Source organism: Diabrotica undecimpunctata, chromosome 10 (genome assembly GCF_040954645.1).
Source record: "Diabrotica undecimpunctata isolate CICGRU chromosome 10, icDiaUnde3, whole genome shotgun sequence".
Taxonomy (NCBI): domain Eukaryota; kingdom Metazoa; phylum Arthropoda; class Insecta; order Coleoptera; family Chrysomelidae; genus Diabrotica; species Diabrotica undecimpunctata.
The window spans coordinates 8,467,871-8,493,976 of record NC_092812.1 but is presented as its reverse complement, the minus strand read 5'-3'; the positions used below and the strand labels follow the sequence as shown (position 1 = coordinate 8,493,976).

Below are 26,106 nucleotides of genomic sequence, written 5' to 3'. Positions count from 1 at the left end.
GAATTACGTACCTACTTACTGGATTTTATTTCTTCTGTTTTATATAGTAAAGGTAACATTGGGATTAATGCAGAAAAATGTTAATAATTAATTAATTCAAATTTTTTTATTGATTCAGATGACTGGTGGAAATATTTGCAGTGTAGCAATCTGCGAAAATGTTTCAAAAAAGTCCAAAGAGGATGGAAGGAATTTAATGTTTTTTACATTTCCAAAAAATGTAAAAATTCAAAAGCAATGGATCAGCAAGTATCATATTAAGGATAAGCGGTACTGTGTTAATAAAACAGTTTGTAATATACACTATCGCATGGAAGATAATGAGGATGCTTTAAAAGCTAAACCACAGTTTAATGCTAAAAGAATTCTTTAGCAATACACTGTAGCTAAACTATTAAACATACAACCTAAAAAGCTAAAAAAGATGGTAAGTAGGTATAGCCATTTAAATGTTTAGTAAAAATGTGTTAATTCATTGACCTTGGAGTTATTTTTATGATTCAGTTTTACAAAATAAAGTAAAAAAACAAAATATCATTAATACTAACTTCACCTAGTTGTAATTAAAACTTTTAATTTTAGCAATTCCATCGTTATTTTTACTGTCAAATAAATATGACGTAAAAGAAATAAGTATGAGATCAAAACGCATGGCCAGGAAAGAAAACAAAGATGTTGTCGAACATATAATTTTACAGAATACTAAAGAGGGGCAGCTAAAAGTAATACAAATGAATACTCCTACTCAACATATTGATTTACCAGAAATGCCTTCATTTAATAAAGAATCAGAATTAGATAGATTAGAACTAAAAAGAGAATTAAGGGACATTAAAGAAGAAAACGAAACTTCAACGAGAGCTTCTAGAAAAAGAAGATTAACTTAAGGGAAAAACTACTAATTCTGATATATAATATTTAGTTAAAATCTCTTTTCAACATGGTTTACTTGTTTGGAGGAATTTACAATAATGCACTACATGCATTATCCTAAATTCAAAATTATGTACTCAAAATAATTTAAAAAAAGTAAATTGTATTAAACCCATTATTAATATAGTATATTAGCATGCTTTAGTCCCATATATTCAAAAGAAAGAATCTACTTCTGATTTAATTAAGTAGTAGTGCTATTCTACTATATCTATTTAGTTGCAATTATATTCTACAATTTCTGTAACTCTGCAGGTATCTCCCACATTTTTTAAAGATTGAATGAAATAAATAGTCATTAAAAGTCCAAAAGTATTTTTTTTCAGTATACATAGATTAATATATTTTCAATCATTGCTGCTTTCCGAGTTCATTTCAAACAGTAAGGCGAATTGAATTTGAATATAACATTCTCAGTGACGTCATTCTTGCCATTAGATTCTCGACGATGATTGGTGTAAGTTACCAGACAACCTGTCTATTTACTAACCTTGTAATCGTTATGTAAATCTGGTGTTTTCGGCAGAATTTTTGAGGTTACCCAAAAAACTGTTTATTCACGATAGTCAATTCCGACAGGGGGCGCTCAAGATTTTAAAGATGGACGGCAACTTCGGGAAAACAAATCATTTTGTCATTTGATCTCGAAGCTATAAAACGTTTAATATAAATCATTTAGACGTGTGTTTTGCCAAAGTAAAAGTTGGAGTACGTTCTTCAAAGTTTATTTGTTTGTGATTCGAGTTTATACATGCGGTAATTGACTCCCAAACCTGAATAAAAATAAAATTAAATGTTTGTTTTTTGACAGTATTCCTGAAACACGGAAAGTAAAATTTACATTGGGCGCGTTCAGCAGACGGAGCTGCTCCACAACTGTTGAGTAAAAGTCTGCAAAATCAAACCGCTACCGATACGCTACTTCCGGAGCGGACTGTCAAATTTGGTAGCGTAAAAATGTATCGCTACCTCCATCCAACATGTTGAGAGAAATGTCATTCATGACATTTCTGTACTAAAATTGAGGGTTAGGTGTTTGTCTGTTTTTTACGTTTTTACTTCCAGCCATAATATTACTTTATTATATGGACATAACCATTGAATTTATTTAACTTGTTTAGAGGTATTTCTTGATTGGATTTCTAATTCCTTTCCAGCTGTTTCCTAATAGCAAAAAGGTGATCCATTATTTATCTTTACAATTTAATGACTGTTTGGTTCCATTCCTTCATGTTTTGTTCACACTTTCTTTTCACTTCATATATCATCATCATTTTGGCTTTACAACCCTGTGTGGGTCCTAGCCTCCCCAAGAATTTTTCTCCAGTCGTCCCTATCCATCGCCTTCCTCCGCCAAGCACGTATTTCCATATTTCTCATGTCTTCATCGATGTTATCTAGGAATCTTGTTCTGGGTCTTCCTCTTCTTCTTTGACCAATAGGTCTATCAAGGAGCGTTTTTCTAGCTGGGTCGGTTTGCTCCATCCGCATAACATGGCCTACCCACCTCACTTCATATATTAACTATTAAAAATATTTACGTCGAAATTGATCATTACTTGATAGTTAATGTTATCTAAAAAGAAAACTCTGAAAACTTTTATTTTCTACATCTCCATAACTTTTATTATAATTTCTTCCCACTACAGCTATTTCAGCATTTTGCCTTTCTCAATTGACAAACAAATGTCTGCTGTGTCTACACTTTATAGTCTCTGACTGAACAAATAAAGGAGGGGAAAGCTGTATGTCTCAAATTGGTCATTCAGAATTATATATGTCTATTTTAATACTTTCACTGCCATGAGAAGCATAATGTGATACACGGGTAATACGATTTTACAGCCGCGAGAATCAAATATCGAATACACACACATTTGTAATGCTCACACATCACAAATTATGAAAGCTCTGAGAAGCAATTGTGGTCTCTTATATCAAAGTATCGTTAATGCAGTTTAAACGTAGACAGCTGTAAGCAACAGAAACTATATTTGGCCTCTGAAATATGTGAACCAATGTTTGATTCTCACAGCCTGAAAAGTGGGTTACTGATAAAAACTACTCAAGTCAACTATTATATATTTATTTTTTAACGAAAACTATTATTTAAATACATTGTTATTTTAATAAGAAATTAACAAAAACTTTATACACTAAAAAAATATTGTGTTCATTACACTATTTAGTTTCTCTTGTTTTTTTTTAAACTCATTTTCACAGTATAAAGAATTGCAGAGTAAACATTCACGCAACAACTCGTCCGCAAGTTCTTCCACTAATCCTCTAATTATGTCATTCCTTTCCATATTCCTATTATATGAACAAAGAATATAGACGCTTATAGCGTCTATATTCTTTGATATGAATGTGAGGTAAAGTTAAATAATACATATTTAAAAGTCAAGCTAAATTGCCAAACTACTCACAAATGTAAACAAAATATTTAATTTTTAAAATGACAAATTATTTGACATTGACAGATAAGGTAGCGGTAGCGGAATCCAGCAGGTTTTGACTTATGACATTTGGTCCAGCGCTTACCGATGGATTCGGAAGTAGCGGAGCGGTAGCTGCTCCGTCTGCTGAACGCGCCCATTATGTCAATTATTTTTGTGGTTGCAAGGTCGGCAGAGATCTTTAGTTGAGGGTGAGGCAGTTTTTGGAGTTGGCCACGTTATATTTTGTAAATTACGCCTTACATTTTCTACTAATACTTTCATGAGACCTTTGGGGCAATTTAGCTGATGGAACAGCATTTTTCAGTCTTCTCAATTTAGTTTCAGGTGTTACTATAAAGTAAATTGGATATAAATATATTAAAATATAAATAATATTTTAATCAACGCTTATTTGGAAAGTAATCGTTATCAGTAAAATGTAACCTGCACAGTCATGTACTTGTTATAGGTCTGCCAATTCGCAAAATGCATTGCCAAATTTTTCTCATATTGTCGTCCAGCGGAAACTTATGTATGGAATTTTTTTGTGAATTATAATAGGATGAACATTGAGGAACACTGCAATGGTTTTTTGAAGTCGAAGTCATTGTTAATTACAATATAAACCGGTCGCTAATATGTATACAAATTAATGACAATTTCAAGGTTTTCCCGAAGTGGATGCTTTTGAAATCTACCACCAGGAGTCGCCCACTCTGCGGTTCTTCGCGAATAGTTTCCAAACATGACCGATAAAAGGTGAGTAAAGTATATTGTTTAAATCCTTTAATTTCAAAGATATTTTATGTATGTATTTAAAATGCCTTTAATTATATATGTAAAAGGTTAATAGAAAAACTATTATTATTTTTGTACATTGGTTATCAAAGTTTGATATTCTTTATAATGAACGGTGGCATTTTTCGCTATACTAAGTATGAATATTTTTTTAGGCACTGGACAAAACCTTTGACTTTAAGTGAGATAATGGACGAGGCAGAAAATCTGTCACATAATGAACTTCCTGATGACATAATTATTTTTCCACCCAAAGATGTGGAAGAGACTGACGAGGACAGCGGCGATGAAGAGGTTGTGGAAATAAGTAACTTGCTAGGAAATCAACTACGAGTAGAGGTAGAGATAATCATGATTCAAAAGAGAGACAGAGAAGTAGAGACAGAGATAATCATAATCAATTATCCAAAAATCCATACCAAATCCGATATCAATGAAGATGTCATGCCTTTGCTGCGCTCTAAAAACAATATGTTATAGTCTAAAAAGCAAGTAGCTCCTACAGTAAATGTGAAAGAACAGAAGAGCAAACGCCGCAAAGACTACCGATGAACCAAGAGAGATATACATAGCAAAATTGTAAGTTGGAGTATAATAGAAAGTCCAAAAAACATCATTTCCCGGGTATATACTTTTTTCCTATTTTTTGATGATATGGTTGTTGAAATTTCAAATATGTACGTCAATTTACATAACCGTGATGGCGATATTACAATAAACGAAATTCAGTGTTTTATTGGAATTTTATTATATAGTGGATATATGAGTGTTCTTATGCGATATTTGTACTGGGAAGAATCTCCTGATTCTACTCACGACCTTGCAGCTAATGCAATGTCTAGAAACAGTTTCAGATTCATCATACAGAATATTCATTGCTTTGACAATGCAAAATTGGATACACAGGACAAATTTTCGAAGGTTTGACCTCTGATTGACGTACTGAATAAAAAATCTCGATTTAGCACCACAAGAAGAACACCACAGCTTGGATAAATCAATGGTTCCGTATTATGGAAAACATTGATCCAAGTAGTTTATCCATGGTAAACCTAGTAGATGGGGATATAAGTTTTGGATGGAGACTACTAGGCTAGGTTATGTGGAGTGGTTTGATCCATATCAGGGATCTTCAACCACTATTCAAAATAAATATAAACTTCTTGGTTTGGAACCTAGTGTTGTCTTACAATTTGTTGATGCCCTAGAAGACAAGGCTTCCAAATTACCCCATGCTATATATTTTGACAACTATTTTACCACGCTGCAACTTTTGGAAGAAGTTACATCACGTGAATGTAAAGGAACAGGTACAATATTCGCCTAGGTAAAGATTATGATATTGAGGGTTCAGAAAAAGAAAGAAAGAGGTTCGTTTGACTACTGTCTGGCAGAGGAAAGTGAAATAGTAGTTCGCAAATGGAATGACAATAATGTTTCCATAATATCCAATCACAATCAGATATATCCAACAAAGCAAGTACAACAGTATTCTCAAAAAGAAAAAAAGAAGGTGCTTGTTGATCAACCTAATATTATAAAACAGTATAATGAATACATTGGTGGCGTCAGTCGGGCAGATGAAAATATCAGCTACTACAGAGTAGCCATCTGAGGCAAGAAATGGTATTTTATCATAATATGCTACATAGTGGATCTAGCAGAACAAAATGCCTGGCAACTGCATAGAATTAGTGGTGGTAAAATGGATCATTTATAGCATCTTTGCATAATTGCAATAGGCTTTCTTAAATCTTTTTAAAAGATAACAAAAAGAGGACCCATAAACCTCATTGTCTATAAGGACACTCAAACTCGTTGTGCTGCTTGTCACAAAAAATGTAATTTTTGCTGAAATAAATGTAATGTAGCACTACATCCAAAACAATGTTTTTATAAATATCGTACAAACTAGATATTTAAGATTTTTTTATTTTAATTTGTTGGAATAATTAGAATAAAAATCTGTAAGTTTTAAAATTTTGGTAAGTACTTTTAATTATTTGTTTTGTAAAATTTCTTCTATGGTTTACTTTTGTCAACCTTACTAAGCCTAAAAATTAAATATCTCATCAATATAAGAAAGACAAAAGTTTCGGTCTTAAATGGGTTAATAACTTTAATTTTTTGACATTGAAAGCTATAGAACATAGCATAGAACGCGTCTATATTCTTTGATAGAAGATTAATATCGCTTTATCTATGTAGTACTTATGTTTTAATAATATATTAGTGGTGATTGTGAGTGAAAAAACTATCAGTTTTAATTTTAAAGACATTTTCAAAAAATATCGATTTTTGGAAATAAAATCATAATTGGTAATGAATGCTAAAGACAACGCTGAAACTAAAATAGTGAAAATAAAAACACTTTTATAGAATCTAAATGTCAGATAAATCAACAGTGCCAAGCAGCGCAACCAACAGTGAGCAATATCAAGAAAACAATTAATACCAACAAACCTTTGACTCATCAACGTGCCTAAAAATGTGGTTGAAAGGGTGTCACTACAACAGAGACGAGAAAAAAATAAGGGATACCTTCGTAAACAACAGAAACAAACCACGAAAAATCCTCACGTGACTTATTCGTGAAGCAGGAATGGCAGCTTCTGACATGACAGTCCACAGAAGGCTTGCTAAGCAAGGTTTCAAATCATGTTGATCTGCCAAAAAAAGAAAGTTAACTGTCGCAATGATGAAAAAGAGATTGCAATGGGCCAAAGAACACCAAAATTGGACAACTGAGAATTGGAGTAAGGTAAACTACATCACTACTAAAGTTTAAATCCCTATAACCACTGTTTTAAAAAATATATCCTGTTTTTTTATTCACCGGTTTGTTTCTCCGATGAGTCTACAGTGGAGATACTCATTTACAAATCGACCTTCGTCTGAAGACAGGTGGGTAAACAATATCACAAGGATTGTATAGTGGAGCAAGAAAAGCATCCTGTCAAGATCATGGTATGGTCTTTGATCAGTAGCAAGGACACAGGAAGCCTGTACATTGTGAAGGTAATGATGATCCAACATCAGTATATTGAAGTTCTGGAAAAAAAGCTTATACCACAAATTAAATCTGGTTTGGCGAATCAAATTTTAGCTGGTGAACAATTCAGCACCATGCCATAAAGCAAAAACAGTAACAATCTGAAAAAAAAATTAAAGTACTGAAATGGCCAGGTAATTCTCTAGTCTAGACCTCAATCCGATCGACAATCTATGGGAGCTCATGAGAAAAGGGATTGCCAAACAAATTGTCACAAATAAGCAGTAGTTAATTGGGCACTCATTGCCACCTGACACAGAGACGATACAATAAAAGAAGACTGCCTGAAAAACATTCAATGCTAAAGGAGGCCACAAACAGGACATTTAAAAACAATTATTATTTATGGTCAAAGAAAAAATATTTCAACATTTTGAACTTTTTCCTGATTCATTTTTATATTATACTCACGTCATTACATGCTTGTAGGCAGTTTTATTCTTTATTAAACACCAAAATACAAAGTTTTTTTGGCGGTGATCATAATAATTTGATCACCCACTGTACTTCAATGTACTGGTGTATATCAAGCTTGAAATCACAGATGCCTAACTTTACAGAAAACCTGTAAAGAGACCAACTTTTTAAATCTCTTTTATAGAAGGGGTTTGCTGGGATCTAGTAAAGTTTCATTTGATGGTCCTCAGGGTGCATAATACAAAAGGTATAATACTATGACATTTACTTATAGATATGTGATGAAGGAGTATCCTACACAACAGTAACATATAGTATAGTATCTTTTAGATTATTTTAGGTTTATATACTTTGATATAAAAATAGATTTACACATGTAAAATGTCTGTAACTTTCAGACTTAAAATTAAATTATAAAGATGTTATGTGTTCTATATTCTTTTATATGGTATTGAGGGTTGGACTTTTTGAACAGATAAACTTATAACAAAACTCTAAGACTGAAATCTGGGGGTATTATAGAATTTTGCGAATACGTAAGTAGGGTAGCTAGAGTTCGTAATGAGGTTGTTTTGCAGCGGATGGGAAAAGTTACGGAAGTGGTCAGAACAGTTAAAAATCACAAACTGGAATATTTGGGTCATGTTATGCGTCACCCAGAGAGATATCATATACTTCATTTAATAATACAAGGTAAGATAGATGGAAGAAGAGGGAATGGTTTAACAAATCCTCTGCATCCCTTTTTCGAGCTGCCTTCAACAAAATCAATATAGCCAGTTTGATAGCCAACACAGAGAAACCAAAAAAATGTAAACATCACGACTATAATAAGCTGCAAACACTTGGGAATCACCCGCCACATAACGAAAGGTGTTAGTTGATATGGTTATTAGCCAACATGAAAATTCAGCGGTTTAGTAAATATCAAAAAAACAGTATTACACACTGATAGTGTGTATTTTAAAAAAATCAGTGTTAAGTGATATAAGAGGATTGAAAAGGTGTTTAATTGATGCCGAAATTAAAGAAATAAGTTCAACTTCTGGAGCAACTGGTCCTGAAGAATTAGTGTCATGTTTGGGTAGTGATAATTCAGATGTAGATGAAAATTATATTCCTTCAGATACTTCATCTGACACAAGTGACAACGAAAGGCCAGGTAAATATCAACCAATTTAATCTAAAAAGTGTAAGATAACAGCTATAAGTACTACGAGTAATAATATGTGTGACAAAGTAAGTAATGATAATTTTACAAATAAATGTGATGATGGCAAAGACCATATATATTAAAGTAAAAATGAAAGAAAAGAAGATTTTAGGAGAACATAATACAAGAAAAGGTATACAAAAACCTGCAAAAGTATTTCAAGCGCCTTACTACATGCTGTCACAATAAATGTCACAAGAAGAAGAAACTCTCCCTAGATGAACAAAAAGAAATCTTTTATAATTTTCTTAAAAAAGTACAAGACAAAGACCAAGTAATTTCTTAAAGAATGAAGATAGAGTCAAAGAAGACAGAACGAAAAGATAAAGGAGAACGCGGAAATAATAAAAACAGACAAATTGTGGTTTCATATTATATCACATATAACGACAAAACATTAAAAATTTGCAAAGAAATGTTCCAGAATCTACATAGTATCACAAGAGGAAAAATTGATATTCTGAGGTTATAAAACATATAGAATCTTTTTCAAAATATGAGAGCCACTACTCTGGAAGACACACAAGTCGAGTTTATCTAGGTCCCAACCTAAATTTTAAACTCATGTATGATCTTTATGCATCAAACAGAACAATGCTTGCATCATATTTGTTTTTGTTCATTGTTCGGCAACATGGCAGGTGAAGACGATGATGAAAAAAGCTCCGCTAAAATCTGTAAATATTGCCAAAAACCAGTAGTCAATACTGTTGTAAAATGTGTTAACTGTGAGGTTGTATTATTGTATTCCATCTGTCTTGTGCACTTCGAGTGGCAGGTTTAATTGTGGTAGGAAGAAATAATTTGGTGAAATGTGGTTGCCACAATGAGTGTGAGGTTATAACTGGTGCTCCAATGCAGATGTTGCTTGAAGCAAAAGATGAAATGTTAACAAACAGGTAAAGATATGATAATTGCCGAATTAAAGGCTAAAGAGGCCTATAGAGAATAGTGGAATTCCCATAGAAATGACATTAAACAACTCTAAGTTTAATACACCTTTTGATATTGCGAGTGCCTTTGTTAAATATTTTGCATCAGTGTATGATACATCTGACTGCACACATTGTCATTCTCAAAGTACTGAGTGGGGTTCTTTGGCTGAACCCTTGGCTAAACCTCTGGCATTTTTGTTTAATATGTTGATTGAACTGGAATATTTTCCAGGTATTTTAAAAGTGGCAACAATTTCTCCAATACATAAAAAAGATAAAAAAAATGACATTCAAAACTACAGGCCTATCAGCCTGTTAAATAGTATTGCTAAGATTTTTGAAAGTTTCTTTATGATGATATATATGAGCTTGTTAAGAGTAAAATCAGCAAATTCCAGCATGGTTTTGTAAGAGACAAATTAACAGTAACTAATCTCTGTGTTCTATCTGAACATATTGCTAAGGCTATTGAGGAAGGGGAACAGTTGGATGTTCTGTATACTGATTGTGAAAAAGCATTTGATAAGGTAAATCACTGTATTCTTTTAAATAAACTGGTACAGTTTGGTTTCTTAAGAAAAGCTTTTAATTTATTAAAATCTTATTTGTCAGATACAAAGAATACAGCAAAAGTAGGTAATTGCTTTTCTCACCAATATGTGTCATCCTCAGGAGTCCCACAGGGGAGCAAACTAGGACCATTGCTCTTTATTTTAATTATTAACGACTTGCCAGACTGTATTAAATCTTGTAACAGCTTAATGTATGCCGATAATTTTAAAATTATTAAAACAATCTCTAATAAGAAAGATGCAGTCAAATCGCAAGACGATCTAAGATCAGTTATTCAATGGTTTAACAATTCAAAATTGACTCTTAATGTTAAAAAGTATGCAGTAGTTTCATATACGCGAAAACTCAATAGTGTTATTGAAGATTATTATATTAATGATGATTGAGTCGAGAGAGTGAGTGTTATGAAGGATCTTGGAGTTAAATTCCAAATCAACATGAAGTTCAATATACACTTTTATGAAATAACTAACAGAGCTTATCATGCTTTGGGTTTTGTCAGTAGAAATAGCAAAAATTTCAGAATAAGCACAATTATAAAACTCTATAATGCCCTGGTGAGACTACAAATATGGAATATGCTTCAATCATCTAATCTCCTGCATTTTCTAACTCAGAAATGATTGAAAAAGTGCAAAAACGATTTTTAAGATTTCTATATGTAGGTAAGGAAAAATAAGAAATATCCATATGTGGTCTCATACAGGGTAATGTTACACTCATTTCAGTTGCAGTCACTTGCCACAAGAAGGAACAGTTAGGCCATTATGCTCATATACTTGATCATTAACAGTATTAAGTACACAAACTGTGGTTTAATTGAGTTTATTTACTTTAGAGTACCCAAGAGTAGGTTAAGGATAACTAACGTAGATCTATTCTTTATAAATTACTATAGAAACATATCACCAATATAAAATAAGTTAAAAATTTGTAATGAAGTATTTAATAGACTGACTCATGTGGATATATTTGATGTAAAAAGCTGTTTATTGTATTTTTTTCTTATATTATTATTAATGTTCGTTTCTTTCATTCATTTATTGTATTTTTTTTTTAATTACTAAGTCTATAGTGTTTGTAAGGTGTCTAAATAAATAAAAAAATATTCATTTTATGCTATGATTTTTAAAGAACTTGGATATAAATTTAAAAATCCTAGTATATACATGTAAGACTTGTGATTATCTAGAAAACAAGAAAAAATTCTCTAATAGTGAAGACATACATGCAGCCGTGAATGAAGAGACAAATAAACACCTTCAGCTAGCAGAGATTGCCTATAATGAAAAAAAAAAGCAGACATATTCTCCAGAAATAGTTGCAGTAAAATGGTTGTTTTAGTATTTGACTTGCAACAGAACCTACCAACACCCAATTTGAGCACAAATGTAGTCTACTATAAAAGATTGCTCTGGACATATAACCTTCCCTCAGAAATTGCACTAAAAATACCACAATGTTTCATGTGGCATGAGAGGTTGTCAGACCGTGGATTAGATCAAGTGTAGCTTCCTGCCTTTTAAAATACCTCGACAGCTTAGTCGATACAGTTGAAAAAGTTATTATGTATTCTTGCCCCGGGCAAAATAAAAAAAAAACATTGTTGCAGGAACACTAGAACACAAGTTCCTGGAAGTGAGTCATACTAGAATGGAATGTGATGCCGACCATGCGAGAATTCAGCGTGCCAAACAATCGTCACAAATTTAAATAAGGATACCTCATGACTGGTACCAGTTTGTTAGAACTGTTCCTGGTAGGAAGAAATTTCAAGTTATCGAAATGAAGAGGAAAGATTTTCTAGTGTATTCAAAACTTTTCCAAAATATCTATGTAAAGCTTAATAAAGATGTTGATAATGAAAATGTGAAATGGCATGATATAAAAGTTCTACTTTTTGGTAAAGAGTATGGTGTTATAGACATTAAATATTTACATAAGGGCCTCGAAGTTTCTAAGCAACCCAGAGAGATTTATGCTGCTGTTTAAATTTAGATATTCCATAAATTGGTGAATTTTAAATTATTTATAAATTGACTTAAACTAACCATCTTTATTAAATTATCATAAGTGGCTCGACAATCCGTTGTGGATCTTGGCCTGCTCACAAAGAAGTCGCCACTCCTGTCGATTCCTGGCAACTTACCTCCATCTTCTGACCTTTAGAATCTGTAGGTCTTCTTCCACATCATCAATCCATCTCATTCGTGGTCGTCCTCTGCTTCTTGTGCCCTCTGGTTTTGAAAATGTTAATCTCTTCGTGTATTCGTGACCTGACATTCTAGCAATGTGTCCAGCCCATCTAAGTCTCTGCACTTTAACGAATTTCAAAAATATCTGGATCGGTGTATAACTGATATAGTTTAAAGTTGTATCTTCGACGTCATAGCCCATTTTCATTTACGGCCTCAAAAATCTTTCTAAGAATTTTTCTCTCAAAAATACCAAGAAGTCTTTCATCATTTTGAGATGAGATCCACGTTTCAACCCTAAATATCAAAATCGGTCTTATTAAGGTCTTGTATATATTGAGCTTTACTGCACGTTTTATATTTTTATTTTATAAATGTTTCTGGAGACCGTGAACAGTTCTGTTTGCTATTACTATGCTTCTTTTTCGTCGCTTGTCATGTTTGTTGCGTTTACTAGCGATCCAAGATATGTGAATTATTTTACTTTCTCAAAGGTATGGTTGTTAATTTGAATTCTCTGTTGCATATTTCAGGGATTTTTAGAAACCAACATATATTTGGCTTTCCTCATTTACAACAAGTCCTAATTCACTTGCCACGTCGGCAAGCCTTGTAAAACACTGCACCATGGCTCTCATACTTCTGCCCGCTATAACTGTGTCGTCAGCGAATGCGAGAATTTGCATCGATCTATTAAAAATAGTTCCATTCATTCTAATATTTAATTGTTTGATTGGCTTTTTCAAGGCAATATTAAAGAGGAGACACGCCAGCGCGTCCCCCTGTCTTAGACCATTATTAATGTCAAAGTATGTAGAGTTTTCTCCTTCAATTCTAACGCATGAGCTTACGTTTTGCATTGTTAGTTGGGCCAACTTAACTAACTTAGGTGGATTCCCAAAGGCTATCATTGCATTATCTTTATTAAATATCAAAGTTTTAATTTCATTATAAATTTCTTTATTTTTTATTTTGTAATTATGATATTCACATATTTTATATACTTCACTTTGACAAGATATGTCTATATATGACATCTAAGATATTAGCCAAAACATGATATGTTAGTAAAATCCCTTTACACAATAGAATTTCCAAAATTAATGTACACTATCAGTTTAAGCAGCATTTTGTTTATTTATATACGAAATTTAATAAAAATCTAAGAAAATTTGAGCGAGCAAAAAATAAAAACAATATACATGAAATTGTCATAATAACTAATATCTTAATAATAGACTCCTTCAAGAAACCAAACAAAAATACGTAGAAGATACGGTGTCGTCGAGATATATATATATATGAGGTGCTTATTTTTCTTATCTATTGACTCAGACTGAAACAGATCTTCGACCATTTTACGCCTCGGCAACATACGAAAAGGATTTATACTAAGAGGTTTTGTATCAACAACTTCGTTATATCAACAATATATATATATATATATATATATATATATATATATATATATATATATATATATTATATTCGTATAGACATAACAAAGCTGCGATTTTGCTCAGCACGATGCACTACGGTAATAAGACCTCTTATGCAATATATACGAACCAGAAATGATTTTGTTTTATAATAAATACAAAACTCGTGTTGATACAATGGATCAAATGTGCGCAAGATACACTATGCAACACCTAAAGTGGCTTTTTTTGACAATGTGATAGACATCTCATTTGCTGCTTATATTGTTTATTACGAAAACAATAAAACGATACCAAAGAGAACGAACTAAAGGAGACTCTATTGCGTCAGCTTGCTGAAAAACTGGCTATGCCATTCGGCATGGCCATGGCCATGATCGGAGTCAAAGTAGTCCTTTGCTAGGTGCGCATGACTCTGACATAGGACAGTAACCCGTTGATTTTTAAAACGGTATGTTTTACTCAGTACGACGATGACGTTAGTTAATGTTTGTTAGGGTGTGAGTGAGGACTTCTTTGCTGTGGTAGTTTCGTGATTCAAAATGGCGGAAAGTATGCCGGGCCCTTCAAAGTGTGAAAAACGAGAAATATTCCTGCAGTATTTCAAAAATTCCTATGGTTAATAAGGAACGAGCAAAGAGAAAGTGTTGTAAAATATGGTTCGAAAACAAAATTAGAAAGCAGACACATGTGTGTGTAAGGGAGGCTGCACTATAATCGGTAGAATATGCTGAGAATGATGATAATGATACATATGATATAATATACCAATTGATGCTAAAATCAGGGAGGAATTTGCTATTTCCTGGAAGGAGTAAGAGAGGCAGACCAAAGCAGACCTTGTGGAGACGTTTAGATAGGACATATTGGTGAAGGGGATTGACATTGGTATGTCCCAAGATAGAAACGTATGGAGAAATATTATGTTATGGAGAAATGTAATCGGAGAAGCCGACGTCACATAGGGAAGAAGGCAAAGTAAATAATAAGTATTTGTTTATTCCAATAGAAATGAACAAATATTTCATGAAAAAGGTATGCGTACGACTTGTTTGATGCACTTCATCGCTTCATACCTGCATTGCTCCTCCTTATGTACTTTATGTCTTCTTTCCATAATTAAGCCATACGGCTAAGGGAAAAATTAATTTATACCAGATATAATCCCAAATAGCTAAGGTACTAAAAGTATTGGATTCTGTGACGACTCTTTTTCCATGTTAATAAGCCCTAGGTGACCTGGTATGCTAGAGTATGTCCTATAAATTTCCTGACTTATCTGGACGTTAGAAGTAGTATGGTTTTACAAAGATATTCACTAAGAACTAGCCATTAGATGCTCTCAACGAGACTCTTCAGAATAACACTGGGAGTTCAGAGGATAATCAGTATGCTTTATTATTATTTTGACATTAATTATTAATCGTATTTATATTTATTTATTGTAATGGGTATTAACTTGGTTATCAAATATTTATTTATGTATATTTTAAAACCTAAGAGAAATTACAAATTGACTTACATTTTCTCCACTGATGATGCTTCTCTGGCACACAGATATATTATGTGTGCACTTATTTTCATAAACACACCAATTACATGCCCACTTTGATTTTACACATTCCCCACAAGTTGTATGCCTTCCACAATCGTAGTAAGCGAAATTTCTCGATACAAAGTCCTTATTAGTTTCTGATGACCGAACACTCAATGGCACTAACACATGATCCATTTCCAAAGGTATCCTAGGTCGTCTGGATATTTCAGGAGTGAAGCAGGATAGTCCGTTTTCCGTAACTTCTGCATCTATAGGTTCTGCGTCACCAAATACGCATTTGTACTTAGCACCCGGTGGAAGAGCAGGAAGAGTTCTTATAGTAAGGCGAACATTTGTCATTTGATTTATAGGTATTCTTTCTGGGAATACTTGCTCAAAATCAATACACTGTTGGCCGGTTCCTAGGGAGACCCAGCGAGGAGCACTATGAGAAGCTTTTTGACAAGCGCTGCGCACAGTACATCTGAAAAATAAAACAAACAAGTATAAAAATTACATACTTTACTTATAAAAAACATAAATATTTAAAACGTTAAGTTTGGACATCATAGACAGTGTACTTATAATGATATGGGTTCGTGAATACGAACAATTAACCTACTAACGAGAGCAGAGTGAAACACCAATGCTAAACTCTCGATAGTCGTGGATACCTACATGCAAAAGTCATAAACATGCATAGTTATAGTATAACTTAACAATTGCCCGAGTGAGTGTCATAATTAAACCCGATGTGGAAACTTGAACAAATATTTTTAACTTACGTGTAATTTAAAAAAAAATAAAAGAAGCTGTATCGGAAAACATGAAAGTTACGTGAAAGATTTTTTTAATTTTTGATAAAAAGTTAATGCGATTACCTTTTTTCCAGAGAACACCATCCACAATATGGATCCTTCGATTCTAAACACGATGAACAATTGGTATAAGTGCTGCAATGTTCTACATTTATTTTCGACACCTAAAAAACAATAAAATGATTGGAAAATATACCAGTATATGTTGTATATTTCTAGTGGCTACTGTTCAACCCCTATTTTTTAATTTAAACACCGTTTGTCTAGTATAATAATTTCCAACGTATGTTTTCATCTATTCGATATTGTTAGTAGATAAAGTATTTGGAGCACTTCTTTTTGTTGTTAATTTTAGTAGACCATTCACCTAATAGTATTCTAAGAAGAAATAAAAATATTAAAAATATTTAGGATAAATTAAAAATTCTATGGGAGTAGCAGACATCCAAATAGAAAAAAAGTACAAATAAATCCTAACTGAGTGACCTCTCACATTGTTACAACATCAAGAGCACCTAGAGATCGTGACCACACCACAAAAGTAAAAAACAATAGAGAACAGAAGTAGAAAAAAAATTACTAAAGTATGCATGCCCACCTATATCTGAATACTCTGACAAATCTACTCCACTGCAGCAATACCAGAAATTAAGTCTGGAAAGGCACCCGGTTCCGATAAAATCTATCCAGAATTTTTACTCACTGTGGCAAATATGCTACGATATGGCTGGCTAATTTCTATACAGATATGTTAAAAGCAGAATAAATCCCCCACTGACTTAAAAAGGCCTCCATTATAGCTATATTAAAATCAGGAAAGGCAAATTATCAGCCCAAAAACTACCGACCGATTGCACTGCTGAGCTGTGTCTATAAATGGCTAGAACGCTTAATCTACAACAGAATTAGTAGAAACATATTTGAATTGATATCCGTTGAGCAAGGAGGGTTCAGACGCAGATGCATAGTTCAGATTCTATCCCCAACAACACATATTAAAGCAGGTTTTCAAAGAAAGCTAAAAGCAGCCGTTGCTTTCTTTCTTTATCTATAAGATGCATCTGATACCGTCTGGAGACAAGAAACTCTGCTGCTTTAAGTAACTAAAACGAAAATGTGCTCCTCCAAATAATGCCAAAGCCAACAAAAAGCTCTCCGTTTACTTTTAAAAGAGACTACTGACTCACGACTCAATACCAAAATATTTTGGAGTAACTCTTGAAAGAACCCTGCACTTAAAAGAACATCTACAAAGAACGGGAACAAAACAAAAACGCGAAATATTATAATCCATAAGCTGTATGACACCACATGTGGTTCTTCACCCTCCGTACTCAGATCATCCGCTCTCGGATATACTCGGCAGCTGAATAAGCTTCTCCGGTATGGCTTAATAGCAAACATACGAAGATGCTTACACTCAATTAAATGCGAATGATCTCATATCTGAGTCATATCCCACCGCCGAAACTACAAAGAAATAATTCTCTTCTCAAAGAACATAGAAAAATTCAGGCTAACCAGCAACTGCCCATCCACCATGACAAGTTTGATATCGAAATTAATAGACTACGCTCCAGATATCCTCCATTTTAAAGGCCACCTATTTACATCAGGAACACTTCAGTCTAACCAAAGCCCGGAAAAGACACTGGGATTCACCACAGCAAATGCACCAAATGGTTGTTTCAATCAGAAATCGCCAGACTTTAAAATGCCCTGCAATACATGAATAATGCTGAACAGAATAAGAATGAATAACGATAGACAGCTGACAGCTTATATATACCCGGAAAAGTCGTTACTCCTAATTGGGACCGTGGTGCGCAACGACATAAAACTCAATCGCAATAATCTGCAAAAAGAACAATTTTCTTATTAGTTGTACAATATTAAATTGTTTAATTACATTACCTGCAAAAAGAAACAAAAGATTAATTTAAAGCTTTTAACTAATATTAAAATGATGTATGTTACATAGACCTATATACATATTAACATACACGTATGTTGATATATACGTCTAACGTATATGTTATATACATCTATAGACTCTTATGGCAGTAATAAAAATTTATATTAAGTCCCTGTCCGACATAGGATCAGATCACAACCCATTAGTGACCAAAATTAGGCTCAAAATGAAAATAATAAAACTAAGAACAACAAATGCAAAAATCGATACAAGTAAATTAAGGAACCCACACATAAGGCAACGTCTGGCAGATGAAATCAACAACGGATTAATGAATGTTAAAGAACAAATTCTACAAAATACTTAGACGGATAAAAAATGGTTATTAATAAAGACAGAAATAGATAAAAGTCAAAAAGAAATTCTAATACCAAGCAGATATAAAAAGAAGCAATGGATGACGGAAGAAATTTTAGATTTAATGGAAGAAAGACGTCAATATAAAACCAAAGATAATCAGATGTACAAAAAAGTGGATAAACAAATAAAATACAGAATTAAGAAAGCGAAAGAACAATGGTTAAAAGACCAATGCGCAGAAATAGAAGAGTACCAGAAAAGACATGATAGTTTTAACACACATAAAAAAATTAAAGAATTAACACACAACAATAGAACAAGAAAACCGGGAATACTGAAAGATGCAAATGGGAAACTTGTGTTGAATACTAACGACAAATTAAAGAGATGGCCAGATTACATCAATAAACTGTTCAAAGAAAATAGAACAGAAAGATAAGAGATAGAAGTAGAAGAGGATATGGTTTTAAAAATATTAAAAGAGGAAATTAAAATGGCATCAAAAAACAGCAAAAATGGTAGAGACAGACCAAATCCCTATAGAAACCTTAAAATGCATTAATAATGAAACCTTAGACATTATAGTAGACTTATTTAACTCAGTATACAAAACAGGACACATACCGAACCAATGGTTACTCTCCACCTTTTGTGCTATCCCTAAAAATACAAACGCTAAATACTGCAGTGAATACAGAACAATATCACTAATAAGTCACATTCTCAAATTATTCCTGAAAATAATACATGGTCGTATAAATAAAAAACTGGAAGAAGGAATAGATGATAGTCAGTTTGGGTTCAGAAACGGACTAGGAACCAGAGAAGCGTTATTTGCTTTTAATGTGTTAGCTCAAAGATACATGGATATGAATGTCGATGTGCATGTTTGTTAAGTTGATTTTAAAAAAGCATTTGACAAAGTAAGACATGAAAAATTAGTCCAAATTCGAAAGACAAAAAACATAGACCATAAGGACTTACGAATAATAACAAACCTCTAGTGGAATCAAAGAGCACAAATCGTAAGAGATAACGAACTCAGTCCAGAAATTGAAATCAGGAGAGGAGTTAGGCAGGGATGTATTATGTCCCCATTACTATTTAATATATATATATATATATATATATATATATATATATATATATATATATAGTGAAGCCATTTTTGAAGAAGCATTACTATCTCAAAGTGAAGGAATAATAATTAACGGAAGATCTATATAAGATATGCAGATGATACCGTGATTATGGTAAGCTCTGCTGAACAACTCCAATTACTGCTAAACACAACAAACAGTTTCTGTGAAAAATATGGACTAAAAATGAATATAAAAAAGACCAAATACATGATAATAACAAAGAAAACAAATATACCAACAAACATACATTTGGGAAAGGTACCGATAGAAAGGGTTGATAAATACAAATACCTAGGAACCTGGATTTCAGACAATAATGATCAAACAACCGAAATAAGAGCCAGGATAGAAATAGCAAGAAATGCGTTTGTAAAAATGAAAATAATTCTCTGTCTCTGTAATATAATAATATAAATAAGTTACTGTCCTTTGAAATGTGGTGTTACAGGAGGATGCTTAAAATAGCATGGGCACAGAAGAAAACTAACACGGAAGTATTGCGAGAAATGGGCGAAGAATGCGAAATAATAAACACAATAAAAATAAGAAAGTTACAATATCTAGGACACGTAATGAAGGGACAGCGATATGAACTGCTAAGGCTGATAATACAGGGAAAGATAAGAGGAGGAAGGAGTATAAGAAGAATGGGAGTGTCATGGTTGAAGAATTTAAGGGACTGGTTTAAATGCAGTTCTATAGAACTCTTCAGAGCAGCAGTAGATAGAGTAAAGATAGTGATGATGACATCCAACCAATTCTAGTTCATTTAATCTCCAGTTAAAAGTTGTTTAGAGTTCGTACTTGTTGATGTTTTGCAATTTCACTTTTATTTATGAACCAACAGCTTGATTCGGGATGGAAACGTAAACCTTTTCCTTCTATTTCACAAATCTTACAAGATTTTCTTTATTCTATTATTTTTTCTTTTTTTTTTTTTCAAAATACGATTTTTCTTTTTTTCCCTGGTGTTTGTTCTTATAAAGTGTTCTAGACCTGTTTTTTCATTAAAGATATCTTAAGTTTATTCTAAAGTATCTTTATCAATTCTGTCACCTATATAATTTGGAAGACAGACAGCTATCAAATGAATAATAATTTTTGTATCTAACAACTTTTTTATTTGTAGCGGAAGTCTCTCTTTCTTAGAGCATGTTCTAATAAAGAACCATTTATGCATCTGAACTCAATGGTATACCTCACTGGAGTCAACCCTTTATCTGCATATATGTCACAAAACTTTTTTTTCCATTCTTCCAATCAAAATTTATTGTTTGTTTTATAAGCATTGAACTGTACTAATCGATACATGATCCTTCTAAAAATAATCTTAGAATTTTGATTTTATCGGTCTTTTGATAGATTTTTAATCTAGTACATTCATTTACTTTCAAAAAATGTTTCCATCCGTTGTAAAACGCTCACATTTTTACCTGTGGATTTTTCTATTACAAATTTTTATGATATTTGTTTTTTACTACAGGTTTCAGATTTTGATGTAATTACCCTCTCTAAGATTTGTTCTAAAGCTTTCATTGAAACCCCAGTTGTAAACATTTGAGATTCTTCAGTGTAAGCACTTTGTTGTTCCAACAAAAAAATCCTTGAACTGCATATTTCCATATTCATCCATATAAACTTTCAAAGTATCTTCATCTAACGTGATCCACAATTTTCTTGTAGTCCCACTTTTTGTTAGAGCTCTTTTTAATTTTTGAAAAGCTATTTTCTATATTCTTCTTTATCCAATTGAGGAACTAAGTCTCTCATGATTACTATTACACAACAACCAACAAAAACAACCAACGTGTATCAATAATAAAACCGGCAACAAAGACCTCTCCAATATAAATTATTATAATTTAATTAATTAATTGTAAACACAATAACTACGACACTAGCACACTTCACATCTTGAAGTACACAAACAGAAACCATAATGTATTTCGTTCTTTTAAGAATCGCCATTTTTTCTGCCAGTTTAGTTTTAAATGCCAATATTGAAAGTTATAAGTAATAAAGTGTTTATCATTGATAATGGTAATTCGTCGAAGCGATTGAACAACAATAAAGTATTTTATTAATACCAGACCGATAAATCAAGGAAGGGATTCTACTAATTAAATTAGGTATAATGTAAAATAAAATGAAATAACTTACCCTTGCTGTTGATAAGACGTACAGAAAATCTCCAGTTGGTGATAAGGTTGTATCTGGTAAAATTGGATTACCATCGTCCACAAATACCTCCTCATATTCTGGAGGTTCTGGTCCAGATAAAAGCACTTTTTTAATGCGTCCATCAGTTGTTCCGAGAAATGCCAAAACATGTTTTCCTGTAGAACCAGTGGTAACTGCAGATAGGGAGATATTCGGAAATACAAGCGAAGCTGTAGCTACTAAAGGTGTGAATCCGCTAATTTTCAGTCCAACTTCACAAAAATTAGGAATATTTCCCGCAGAGCCACTGCTTGGACATTTGCCATCTAAGATAGGTCCAGAAACATAACCCATATTTCGATCTTTAACGCTGCCATTAAAACACATGTGAATATTTTCAATAAATTTTCCTTCGATATCTCGCAATGGATAAAGACATAGGGCAGAGTGGTGTTGCGGTTCATTTGTTATTCCTACAGAAGGTCTAAAAACAGCTACCAATACTGGAGATCCAACTGTTATCCCCAATGCTGAAGCTAATTCTTCCTTAGCAAAGGTGATTTTCGCATCTTGCACTAGATTATATTTCGTATCTTGGTCTACACATAGTAAAGTAACTTCTGTGTAACTGTCATAATTAGGATCATTTATACAAGTTCTTGAAAGCCGTGAAACATAACCCTGTTCTTCTAGACCGGGTAGGTGAGACTGCTTTTGAACAATAACAAAGTAGGCATATTCACTAGCATTAAATCCGTATACATACTGTACAATAAAATGATCTCTATATTTAACGTCAATACTCAACAGAGACTGTTTGCTAAAAGTTAATTCTGCAATTTCTAAGGTTTCTAGATCACGACTTGCTATTGCCGGCACATCATGTCGGAAGTCACCATTGTTCGTAAATGTGGTTCCCACATAAAGGATATTTGAGCGACCCCAATGGTTGTATTTTTTGGGCCCTATATAGGCGTAAGTAGACGCGTTTGCATCATTAGCTGCAATGCTTCTGGGAATAAACTGAGATTCGGCACTAATGTTGCTTAATTTATACTTATAGCAAGCTCCTTGGGACAAGGATCCACACGATATTAAAGTTCTTGAGTCAGGTTCAACAAGTAATATTTTGTTATAATTATCCATTAGGGAAAGGGGAATACTAGGGTCATTACATCCGATGGCATGGCACGAAGGACTATCGTTTTTGGGGCCAGTAGTCACCACCTGCTCCAGACGGAGGTTTCCGTCAAGCTGCAAAATGCGATTCGTGCCGCCCACGAAGACTCTCTGAGTTTTTTGATCGATGGCCATGTGCCAAAATCGTTCAGGTGGATCATCGGGGCCAGGGTACTGCGCCAGCAGGATGCCTGCAGAAGCGCGCCCCCACAGCCCCGCCAGTAGCAGCAGCCAAATGCCTGCCACGGTGCTGCCCACCGTTCCAGCATGAACGGTTTTTATCAGCATGAAGACTTCAAGTGCATAATACTGCTGGAGCAGGAGAAGCTGTGGACCGCTTCACTTCTCCAGATCTTCATCCCTAAAACAAAGAAACACTTTTGTTAATTTCAAAAAAATGTCATATTTATTTTAAATATAAATTGAATATATATATATATATATATATATATATATATATATATATATATATATATATATATACTGTGACCTGGCGGACTTCATACCGCCTTAAAAACACTCAAACATATATTATGTATGAAAAAAGTTGAATCAATTTAAATGCCTTCTGATAAAAATATTTTTATTTTCTTTTGCGTTAAATACTTAAATATACAATGATGACGGTTTTTCGGCACGCGAATAATTGCCCATGCGCGAAACCTAGAAACTCCAATTCCGCAAACTTCCAACTCCCAGACCAGGATTACTAGCATCACACTGAATGGTGAACGTTTTATTGAAATCAGGTTGAACGAGAACGGAAGCAGAAACTAGGGCTTCTTTTATAGAATAGTTAATTCAAACATAAAATTTCATAAAAATCTGTCAAGCCGTTTCGAAGGTCAGTGGTAACGAACTCTGTGACACTCTGTCACACTAATTTCGCTATTAAAAATAGGGGTTGGTAATAGAAGGATGAAAATTAAGGTATGTATGTATTTTTTAATTTATGTAAGGTTGTATGTATCTTGCCAGATCATAAAACAATTAAAATAAAAAATTTTGTTTTAAAAATAAAAAAAATGTTTGGGGTGGACCACCCTTGTCGCTTAGGGATATGAAAAATATATTACGACCAATTATCAGACCTACCTAATATACATGGAAAATTTTATAAAAATCAGTCTTGGAGGAATATGGCAACTATTTCTGTGACACTAATATGGTTATTAAACAATAGGGGTTGGTGATAGAAGAGTGAAATTTAAGGAGTTTTATGTATTGTTTAATGCCACATCATAAAAAATTAAAATAAAAAATTACGCCAAAAAAATTTAAAAAAATGTGTGGGGTGAACCACTCTTACCCCTCAGGGGTATAAAAATAAATTACGACCTATTCTCAGACCTACCGAATATATGTAAAATATCGTAAAAATCGCTCTAGCCATTTGGAAGGAGTGTGGCAACTAACTATGTGGCAGTAATATGGCTATTAAAAATACGGGTTAGTAATAGAGGGGTGAAAATTAAGGTTTGTATGTATTTTGAATTGCCACATCATAAAAAACAAAAATAAAAAATTTTGTCCAAAAAATAAAAAAAAATGTTTGGAATAAACCACCCTTACCCCTTCGGGGCATGAAAAATAAATTAGCGCCTATTTTCAGAGCTACCATGTAAAATTTCATAAAAATCTGTCCAGCCATTTCGGAAGACTACGGCAACTAACTCGTGACGCTAATACGGCTATTAAAAAAAGGGTTAGTATTAAAGGAGTAAAAATTAAGGGCTGCATGTATTTTTTAATGGCACATCATAAAATCAAAAATAAAAAAAAATGTTTACAAAATAAAAAAAATGTTTGGATGAACCACCCTTATCCCTTGGGGTATGAAAAATAGATAACAACCTATTCTCCGTCCTACAGAATGCACATGTAAAATTTCATAAAAAGCGGTCTAGCCGTTTCAGAAAAGGAAGGTTTCAAATGGCAGCAACATGCGGTGTTCCCCAGCGGTCACCCATCCAAACACTAACCGCAACCGAATCTGTTTGACTTCGGTGACAGAACGTTAACCGGTATATTCAGTGTGGTTTGGCTGCTATTGCTATGCCTAATCTATCAATGCTGTCATTTATTTTGTTAATCCTAGCTTTCTTTGTTGTTCATGGTATGACGCCATCTATTAGTTATATTGCGATTTATAATTACAGAAAAACTGACTTTCCGTACAATTTTTTGAAAATTATCTTTTACACAAACCTTTTCCTCATAATAATAAACATGAAATTGAAATCATGATTTAACAAACTAATCGCTATGCCGGGTTTACCAGAAAAATAAGCAAAGCTTAAATCTCGACCGAAAAAGTGGCAACCGGTTAATTATGATGTAATATTAAATTTTTTTTATGCATCATTGGAATTGCTAGTGTTCCAAAAGTGCAACAATATTGGTTCCTAGGATCCTCTATTTCACAATAAGTATATTAGATCAGTGATGCCCTTGACAGATTTTTGCTTGTGTTTAAATGTTGGCTTCCTACCAAAGCCCAATCCGCAAATCACTGTCGTCGTAGCGAAAAGTAGCAGTGGAACTAATATCAATACCGCAGTAGTCAATGCTTGGCTGCTAAATAATAGCAAACGTGAAAAAAGCGACAATTTACTTATCCTTGACTTCAGACTAGACCTCGCAAAGGCATTGGCAAATAGAGAAAATTTACAAACCAAAGACGACTTACACCCAAAAAATACCATACATTCCGGTAAAGTGATGTAGATAATAAAAAAAAAGACGGTGTACAGGGTGTTAAAAATTTTGACAAGTATGACTAGTAGAGAGGCCATAGAAAAGTTAAAACATATACATATCAATAATTATTGTTTAAAGTAAACGGTGTCAATTTTAGGTTTTATTTCCTGTCAACAAGTAAACAAATTTGGAAATAATCTGTAAGTAGAAGACAATAAAATTATCATTTTTAAAGTATGATATTTTCAGGCGAAGACGTCATGAAATAGCGGTTCTTCACAACGTATAGCGCCCTTAAA

At 33.1% G+C, this 26,106-nt stretch overlaps 1 protein-coding gene across 5 annotated transcripts in view; it reads right to left on the bottom strand.

The window, feature by feature from the left end:
- PlexB (plexin B) overlaps positions 1-26,106 on the bottom strand; it is a 560,952-nt gene that overhangs the window by 51,056 nt on the left and 483,790 nt on the right. For all 5 annotated transcript variants that reach the window (XM_072546628.1, XM_072546632.1, XM_072546629.1 and 2 more), the window contains 3 exons: positions 21,929-23,468; positions 16,415-16,515; positions 15,519-16,017 (listed from right to left, as the gene is read on the bottom strand). In XM_072546628.1, coding sequence (XP_072402729.1) covers positions 15,519-16,017; positions 16,415-16,515; positions 21,929-23,395 — 2,067 coding nt within the window. In that variant the 5' untranslated portion in view covers positions 23,396-23,468. The remainder of the gene's footprint in view (positions 1-15,518; positions 16,018-16,414; positions 16,516-21,928; positions 23,469-26,106) is intronic.